Source organism: Poecilia reticulata, linkage group LG10 (assembly GCF_000633615.1).
Source record: "Poecilia reticulata strain Guanapo linkage group LG10, Guppy_female_1.0+MT, whole genome shotgun sequence".
Classification (NCBI taxonomy): domain Eukaryota; kingdom Metazoa; phylum Chordata; class Actinopteri; order Cyprinodontiformes; family Poeciliidae; genus Poecilia; species Poecilia reticulata.
In genome coordinates, this window is record NC_024340.1 from 23,587,590 (window position 1) to 23,597,088 (window position 9,499).

At 39.0% G+C, this 9,499-nt stretch overlaps 1 protein-coding gene across 1 annotated transcript in view; it reads left to right on the forward strand.

The window, feature by feature from the left end:
* The first annotated feature begins 313 nt into the window (after positions 1 to 313).
* Positions 314 to 9,499, forward strand: part of jakmip1 (janus kinase and microtubule interacting protein 1) — a 43,247-nt gene continuing 34,061 nt past the window's right edge. The window contains exons 1-2 of the mRNA XM_008420276.2: positions 314 to 855; positions 8,800 to 9,113. Of these exons, the coding sequence (XP_008418498.1) occupies positions 8,958 to 9,113 (156 nt within the window). The 5' untranslated portion in view covers positions 314 to 855; positions 8,800 to 8,957. The remainder of the gene's footprint in view (positions 856 to 8,799; positions 9,114 to 9,499) is intronic.

Sequence of the window (9,499 nt, forward strand, 5' to 3'; positions counted from 1 at the left end):
TTTTCTATTCTGATAGTAGGGGTACTGAAGAATTGGGGATCAGAGAAAGTTGGTGGTCATTAGGTCGAGTTTGTTAAGAATTCATTGTTTTAAAACCAGTCAAGTTTATAACTTATTACTAAAATGTGTATTGTGAGAAAAAAAAAAAACCTCACAAAGAGTTGCGTTTACACGTTTGTGTCCAAAGTAAAAGCATATTTCTTCTGTTTAGAAAAGCTGGGTATTCATTGTGTTTTATATCTTCAGTAATTGCCTGTGTGTGACCGCACATCCTGTACGTCCCCTCTCCCGCACCGGGCTGCGTGTTCACGCATGTACACGCGTTCAGTGTCATCCGTGAACACGCAGTCAGGTGTCGCACCTCTATCACGCTGCTGGCGACGCCCTCGTGGATAGGCTGCAGTCACTAACCGTGTTTTTCTTATTTATTAATTTATCGGTCTCGTGGAGATGTAATGTAAAGGAACGTGTGACGTAGCTCGAGGACTCCAACGTTTGTGGAGGAAAATAACGTCCAGCGCGCGAGGGGAGGAGAAGAAGCCAGGCGCTGCTACTGACTGTGTGTCGCTGGAGGAGAGTGGCTGAAATACAGTTTTGGTCGTTGTGTTTACGCCTGGACATGAGTGGAATTTATGGAGAAGACGCGTTTGAGCGGAGTAAGCGGTGCCATGTATCTTAAAAGTGCATGAAGTGTTTTAATTCAGATCTCCGCACCGTAGCCCACCCACCCCGGCCAGCCAGCCAGCCAGCCAGCCAGCCAGTCAGTCTCTCTCCCTTCCTTCCTGGATGTAAAAGCAGCGACGCTTCACTATCATCCAGCCACTTGTGACCGGACGCTTTGGACCTCCATTTCAGGTGAGTTTGTTCGCAATGTCAAGCTAAATAACTTCTGCCGGTTCATTTGTGGAATGACAAGCGGCTAGCCGCTTCCGTTACCCGTGTTTGATGATGTAGCAACGGTGCAGTAGAGGACTTAACACACCAGATGTCTCATCTTGTCTGGGTTTTAGTTTCGGGAGTTTGGTGGCTTTTTTTCTCCAGAAACCTAAGAGCTTTTTGACTCGTTAAAGAATGTGAATAATGCGGGGCTTTACTAAAATAGTCCACCAGTTAGCCAGAGAGGAAGCCTGGAGCGCGGTGATAACGTTACCCAACGTGAGTAATTAACGTCTGTCTCCTTTTTCAGATATTTATTATTTMATCCCAMCCTTTTGGTGATAAAATAAGATTTATAAGAGAACGTGGATTGTGGTTTWAAYCAGAACGTGGAACTCAGTTCTCTGTGGSTGGAGGATGCTGCGGCAGCCCCTCKCATGTCGCCGCGGGGTGTGGTTGGCAGGCAAGTCGGACAAGCACCGACTCCCCTACAGCAACCCACTGCCCTTTAATCTGCTGTTTGACTTCCCATTAGGGGTCTGGCCACATCACATTAGGGCCACCTCTAACACATCCCAGCATAGTCCTTTACCAGCTTTCTCTATTGCTGTCATATTAGGAGCTCTGGGCTTTGTAAATCAGCCCTGTTTGATCAGAAAGCATGATGTATCCTCTACTTTGAGTTATCTCATTTTTCTATCGAACACAATTTCCTGTTAATTATCAAGTAGTCTTTACTCCTCACACAGCCCCTTTATGCTAATTTCTTCTGGACATATTTTTTTCCAATTTATCCCTAACTCACAATTCCTTATTCACTGACAAACTGTATAGTGCCATAATAAGCCTGTGAACTATTACTCTCATGTGTTTATTACCCTCTCTTTGGAACATCTCTCTCCACCTTCAATATAAAAAGTTTGTCACTACTRCACTGGAATGTCCTGCAGGAGGTGTAATTATTATTGCAAAGACGCATGCACATGTGCTCATGCATGCAAAAGCAAACCCTTGCATACACATTGTCTACTTGCTGAAGCTACACCCAGTCTTTCCTGCAGTGAAAGAGAATAATCTCATCAGGGACTGGGTAATAAAATTAACATCCAAAGATGTCTAATTCATGTTTGGCTTCACCAGGGATTGGGGTCACCTAGTGACTGAGCTGTGGTACTTTTCAGTTTCCAACAATCAGCCCTACCATGGCCTGAGTCTCTAGACTGCTGACTGTGTATGTGTGGTCTGTGGAGGGATGTCTGGAGAGACGCCAGACCTGTCCTGTTACTCTTACAATCTGCTGATGTTACTGCAGTGTGAAATGTGTGACAGTGTGTAACCCCCCACCCCCCAACCCCTCCAGCTTGGTAGCAAATGTGTGATATGAATAAAAACATGGTCAGTGGAATCAGCTTATCCGTTTAATCTAAGTTGAAGTTTAACCCTAGCAGAGATGTGAAGTCTTTACTAGAGCTCATATTTGCCTGTGAGGCTGTTGGACATTTTTACTTTTTCATTGAAGTTTAGTTAATGTTTGACAGTTGGTAGTTCTGTGTGGTCTTTCTGGCTTTGAGAAGAACCATCTGTTAATGTACAATGAGCATGTTTTAAGCCTACATTGGTTTGCCCAGAAAGTTAATCTGTCTAAATTCACAAACTAACTTTTAAAATGCTTTGTTACTTTAATTATTATTTTGCTTATTATTATAATAACACAAAAASACACACACATTGCTTCTTCCTGGGAGGAGGCTCTGACTTTGCCTGGGAAGGAAAATGAGATCTGTTGGAGTTCAGGTGGCGCCCGTGAAGACATTTCTAACTCTGGTACCATCAGCCATTTTTATAGTGTTGGAGCAGCAGCTGATCTACAGCTGAGAGGAAGTGGGTAGATCAGCTCATCAGAAAGGCCAGCTCTGTTCTAGTACGCCCCCTCGACCCACTGCAGTTGGTGGGAGACAGAAGGAATCTGGCTGAAACAACATTACTGATGGACAAAGTTTTCCACTCAAAGCTTGAAGCTGTTGCTCAACTGAGAGCTCCTTCAGTGATGGACTTCTGCATCCTAGGTGCAMCAAGGAAGGTTATCGCAGCTCCTTCCTCCCAGCGGCTGTAAAACTTTATAACTGCAACAGTTTCCAACAATCTCAATCTCAAGTATTTATATCCCTGCTATCTGCAATTCATTCATTTCAAATAACAGCCACTCATGCACATCTCATACATTTTTCTTTCTCTAAATTACAGTATTCAAATGCATGATATGTGTACAGTATTATTTTTGTCCTAACCTTTAATGTATTTTTTTTTATCTTTTATGTAAACTTCCATGAAAAAACAGATTTTTCTTTTCTGTATTAAATGAGATAAAATTATCCCCCCATATTTAAATTTTTTAGTTCAGGAACATATGCTTTGAGTTAAAACTAATACCCTGGTCAAGAAACCTGCAGATTATTTTCTCTTTTATTTGTTATGATCCTTGGAACAAAACGGCAAGTGGCCACTCAGACCACCAAGAGAAATTGATAGTTGTATCCACCAGGAAAAGCTTCAATGGTTGATCTCTAATTATGATTAGCATTTTGTATTATTATTTTGTGCAGTGGTTGAAGAAAAACAGTCTAACAAAACAATCTAAGGTTTTAAAATGGACAGACTATCAATTGAGAAAATTACCAGCAGACTGAAACAGTTAGAAGCGATGTGATGAGATTGTAAATATCTGGCAAACATCCATGAAGAAAGAAATGTTGATGGGCATATGGTAGGCAGACAGACTTGTTTTCCCCCACAGGCCTCAGGTTTCACGTGATCAACTGTTTCCAGCTGTTTGAAGTGGTTACTTTACATAGTGATGTTAAACATATCAAACCTTGGATGTAGAGAAAAAAAAAACAGTTTGCTATTTCTAAAAAAAAAAACAACAGCAAATGTTTGAATATCCTGCATTTACTGTAAGTTATTAAACTTAAGTGTAATAATAAGGCAGAACTTTTTTTTTATTTTTGTAAAACTTATGTTGTGTTTTTATACTTTATACTGTCAGATTTAGGTCAAGATTACAGCATGAGTCTGTGGAACAAGCTGAAGCTGTATTTTTAATCATCTGCTTGCCATCCTATTTGCATTAATTTGTCTGGAATCATTTATGTCTCAAACCTCAAGTTGTTCCAACATCACAGTCCGTAGGGGTTTATTATCACCTCCATAAACGTGCTACTGCAGTTGCAATAAAGCAGTTTAGCTGCAGTGATGTTGGACCTGGTTGTCTGGGTGGCACATTAATTGCTTTTAGCGAGTAAATTTTTTATTCATTAAATTTGGCCTGTTGCAAAATAATATGTTGATGCTGGTACAGCCTCAGAATGTGGAAGGATAATGAATCTTGTCCTTATTGAAAGGTTTACTTCCACTCTCYGTCTTGTTCCAGAATGTAAACTTGACTCTACATGAACAGAATGAGGTAGTTCAAGGTTTTTGACCAAAGTTGACAGTTGTTTGCTTCTGTGAACATTAAAGGTGCTTGTTAGCTTCACAGTGCCCCTATAAAAAGTTCCAGTCGCCCGTATGACATTCCTGGTTTTCAATAAACTGTAATCTTTGAAAAGTAGTACCCATTTGCCATCTTGGGAGCGTGGTTACATGGCAACTTACACAAACTGCGAGTGCCATAAAGTGCTGTAAAAAAAAGTGTTTTCCCTCTTGCAGATTTCTTCTGGGTTTTTTTTCTATTTTGTTTCACTTTAGTTATTTATATTCTCACTTCATATACRATCTGTAGCAAAATCTGTATGTTCTTATAATTGGTTGTGTCAGTCTTGGCAGCAACACCTGACTCAAATCTCAAATATTGTAAAACCTGGCAGTGAGTCTTGTACATTGCTGTAAAAATGTTGGTTTGGTATTTTTTAAAATTAATTGTTTTAATTCAAGCCTCAGAGGCTTGGCTTTTAATGCATTAATTATATGTTAACGGTTACATCGATGCATCTTTAATCATACTTGAGTCTGAACTTTGACTAGGCCACTCATAAACCTTCAGAATATWTWTWTWTTTTTTAAAGAAATTCAGAGGTGGACTTGGTGGTGTTCTCTGGGTCATTGTCCTGCTGCTTAACCAAAATATGTCTCAGCTTAATTTCACCAAAGAATGGCCGGACTCCTTCAGGTTTTTCTGGTAGAGAGCAGAAGTCTAGGTTTCTTCAGTTATAGCCATCACACTACCGCCATGTTTGGCTGATGTTAGTTTTCTGAAATTCTGTTAGATTTACATCATGCTAGCTTTCCACAGAATATTGTATAAAAAGTCATCCAGATGTTTTTTTTTTTTGTCAAATACGAGATGACTTTGGGGTTCTGGATTTTGTCGTGGAACTCACCCATGATATTTCAACCATGGACACTGAGCTTTACTGAAAGAAGCGAGCCCGGCAGCACTTTAGAGAGCACATTAGACTCGTTGATGTGCTAGTTGTAATTTTATTAGACCAAMGCTTCTGGCAATGTTCAGCACTGTTCCATCTGCTCTCCATTTGTAGATAAAAGCTCTCACTGTCGTCTTACTTAAGTACCAAAACCTTCATAACGACTTTCTTACCTTTTCCAGAATAACAAATGTCAGCAATTTTTTATCTGTTCTTTTTTTTAAGCAGGGTGTTGTTTCTTTTTGAGATCTTTTGGCCTACTTCATGTTGTCAGACAGGTTCTATTTCAATAATATTTGGCAGGAATCAGGTCTGAGTATTTCTGGTGAAATTAGATTTAAAAAATGTGGTTAATTACAGTTAATTGATTATTTAACAAGGGAATTGATTAGATTTTCACATAGTACATTAGAGGTACCGGACTATCTTTGATGTTAAAATGTCTTTGAAACATTTATGTGTGACAACAAAGCAAAAACAATATTTTTTTTAGCAACACTTTGTCTGTTAATGTGTACTCATTCTACACACACTTTAGTTATAGGAAAAGTGAACTAGTTTAGGCCATATGTACAACAACAAAAAAATAWTTTTTTTCTCTGTGACTGCCATAGACTTGAATCCAAACTTCTCTAAATCTGTAACAACTAATGATGACATTATAGTGTTGAAGATGAGGAAAGTGACATCTGTTATAGCAGTGTGCGCGTGTATGAGAGTCTGGACACTTCAGCTCGCAAAAACTTAAACAGAAAGAAAGCATGGAAAAGTGTTTAATATGCATTTGGCTTCTGAGGAAGACTTTCATCTAGMCGCAAGTAGGATTTAAATTTACACTTCATCCGTTACGCCCCACAGCCATTTCTTCCCGGGTGCACCTGGTCTTTCCCAATGACACAGGCAAGCATAGACATGTCAGAAATGGTGGCAMGCTTACGCACACTACTTACATGTGCGATCATATTCCTTTTGCATGTGATTGCTATTCAGTTCAGTTCTATACAGCATTTGTTCTTAATGTGAATCAGCAGTGAGAGGTTTTGGTGATAGTGTGAATGTGTGTCAGCTGTGTTGATCCCTGGTTGGTCAGTTAAARGCTGARAGAAAGCATGTTTGTGTTCACTGCTCTCTCCGTGTGAATGATTTTTTCTCTCTCCAKGTTTGTGAATCAAAGTGAGATCCGAAATTTCGGCATGCTAGTAAAGCGGGTCGGAGTGATGCAGCAAGCTTGTATGAAATAGGAGGATAGAGAGGAAGATGGGTAAGGTTGGTTGAGGGATRCGTTTATTTTCCTTCAAATTTTTATGTTCTCCATTTCTCTTATTGATGAACCTTAGGATGTCTTTCGTTCTATCACTCTTCTATCTTTACCTTTTATCTCATGTGAGTGGCTTGCGTAAATTCAGCTTCCATGCTCGCTGCAATCAATTCATCGCCCTCAGCCGAGATCGACTGAAAGATGAAACGCAAATCATGTGTTTATGTAGGGAATCATGTACAACCTCCATGCAGTTTTTTTTATTATCCATCAATAGATTCCTCCTTCCCATCATCCTTTGCTTTTGAGAAAATGGGAGTTTTTGAGAGCAAGAGTTGCCTTGGTAACAATTTCTGCCATCTGTGTATGTTGTAAGGCAGCTTGGCAAATGTGTGTCGAAATAGACGGAAGCGTCTCGAGTCTAAATGCTTCARCTCTCTCCTTGTTACATTATTTATTAAATAAGTCAGCAGAAAGACTCAAGGGTTACTGGGTTACAGACGATGTTGGAGCTGCCCACTTTCGGCTCAACTGATTTGTGTCAGTGCAGCAACACATGTATGACAAACTGTGCAGGAGAAATGGACGCCCTGAGCTGGAAACAAGGAGTGGATAAGTAATTATTAATTTAAATCCCTCTGTATTTGCTTAGGCTTATGTGCCTTGGTTACTTTTTCCCAGCTCAGACAAAGACAAAATTAGGTAAATATTTTCAAAATTCATTTATTTCCTTCTAAAAATATCAGCAATCATGTTGTTAGCTTTCTTAGTCAAGTTGATGTCATGGTTTCTGAGAGCTCATTATGGTGGGAAAGCRAGAGGTGGAGACAAATCTTGTAGTGTTCTAATGGATTCAGTAGAGGATTGGATGTCAGGGAGCTTCTGAATTCAGCTGATTAAAAAAGGAAATGTTATATTTTTAAAGCTTTATCAGGATATTACTCATGAAAGAATAATTTATTACATAGCTGATCTAGAGCAAATATGTTTTCTTTTTAGTCCGATTATTACATTACTGTGTTTATCTATAGTACACATAACCAAAATAAAAGTAAGGAAATATATGGAATAGGTCTTTTGTAAATATTTTCTTTTTAGGATATTTACATCAAAATATTATTATTTTTTTTTATTTCAACGTACTGACACAGAACTTTAAAGAAGAGTTGTTACAATGCTTCTGGTATTGGCTCTGTACCCTATTCTGAAATTAGTAACATAATATTTATCCTGGTTTTGTGTTTTGCCTACTTCAAATAAAATTGAGCAAATAAAATCCATTTTCAGTTTGGCAATAATAGCAAGGGTATTTTGACAAACCTGTGGTTCTAATTAATATTTTCTGTAATTAAATAATTTGAATAATAAATTAAAATCATTTCTAGGCCTCACTTAGACAGAGTCATTRTTGACAGTGAGCACTGTTTTTGTGACAATGTTTTTGTCAGTTTGCCTTTCATAACATTGCACTTCCTTTGATGCAACATTTTGACAGTTTCACTTTGCAATGTCGGTGCTCACTATGTTGTGTAGCCACTGCAAAACCACATGAGATGGATATGAAAAAAGAATGAATGGAGCCAAGACGTTGTGCTGAAGTGAAGSAAATTTACTCAGGGGTCCATTAAACCGGACTGTTAATAAACCCTTTTTAGCGAAAAAACTTTCAGTTTGTAATTTACATGTTCTTTCTGCTGAAATCAGCTGAGAAAAGTCCCAACAGGAAAATTGGTGGATTGAAGTCGATCCAGTATCTCTGCTCTAGCTGGGGAAGTAGCCAAAAATCTGTAATCACCATTTGCTGTAAGGCTAAGACAAGTTTATTCTGATAAAGAATAGATTTGTGATGCAGWTAGTGATGCAAATCATGAGATRTTTGTAGAAAATATTTTTGTTTATTGTGCTAGTTTCTTTGTTYATTGAAAGAAGATTCTAGTGAGATTCTCCTGACAAGGGATTGCAATGCTTGGACAGACACATTTTCATGCACTATGTAGCCTGTGAGTGCACTCTAGGGAGTGCAACAGACTGATGATAAATGACCCTTATGTAAAAGAAAAAAAAAAGTGAAACCGGTGACTGGGGAAAGAGTAAACGTTCCCAAAATAGTCCGTTTTCCAAGGCGGTGGTGTGTCATGTGGCTCAGGACCAGAGTGTTGTGTTCGATAGTTTTGTGTAACCCAGTTTTTAATACTGACTCAGTATTTTTTCTCTCTGCTTGTATTTTTYTCTCTTAAACAGAAAGCTCCAACAGCTCCTGGTCACGATGTAGACGGTGATGTGGAGATGAAGATGAAGATGCAAGGACTTACAGGGAGGAGGAGCAGTGACTGACACTCTCCTCCATTTCGCCACTTGGTGCACACTTATGTTTGTCCTGACAGGGCAGCTGGAGTGCTATGTCATCAACCACACCCCCATTGACCCAACCCTCTAAAAAGGGAAGGAAGCCAGAGAAATCAGAGGTGATGGCTGATTCACCACAGGCCACCAATGAGGAACTTAGGAGCAAATTGATGGACATTCAGATCGAACTGCAGCAGGAGCGGGGCAAGGTGAGGAGAAACAATGGAAAAGGTCTACAAAAATAATTAATAACAATAATAATAATAATTGGAATGGGAGTCTATTACTCTGTCACTACTCAATTCAGATTTTTATGATCATAATTTGATTCAAAATTGATTAAAAACAATTCACAATAATTTTTGCTTCAATCTATCGGTATGCAAAGGATCCTCATGATCTACTTCAGTCTGCTTTACAAGACAGAATGGCATTAGCCTCTTTTTCACATTTATAAAGTTTTAATCCATGGTAAGACGGAATTGTTACAAGTTGCATCACATTCTTGCCACTGTGCCCCATTAGGTAAAGGCACTGCCGACCTTTAGTCTCTTGGTAAAGCTGTGGCACAGCTATCTCAGTTAAAAACATACAG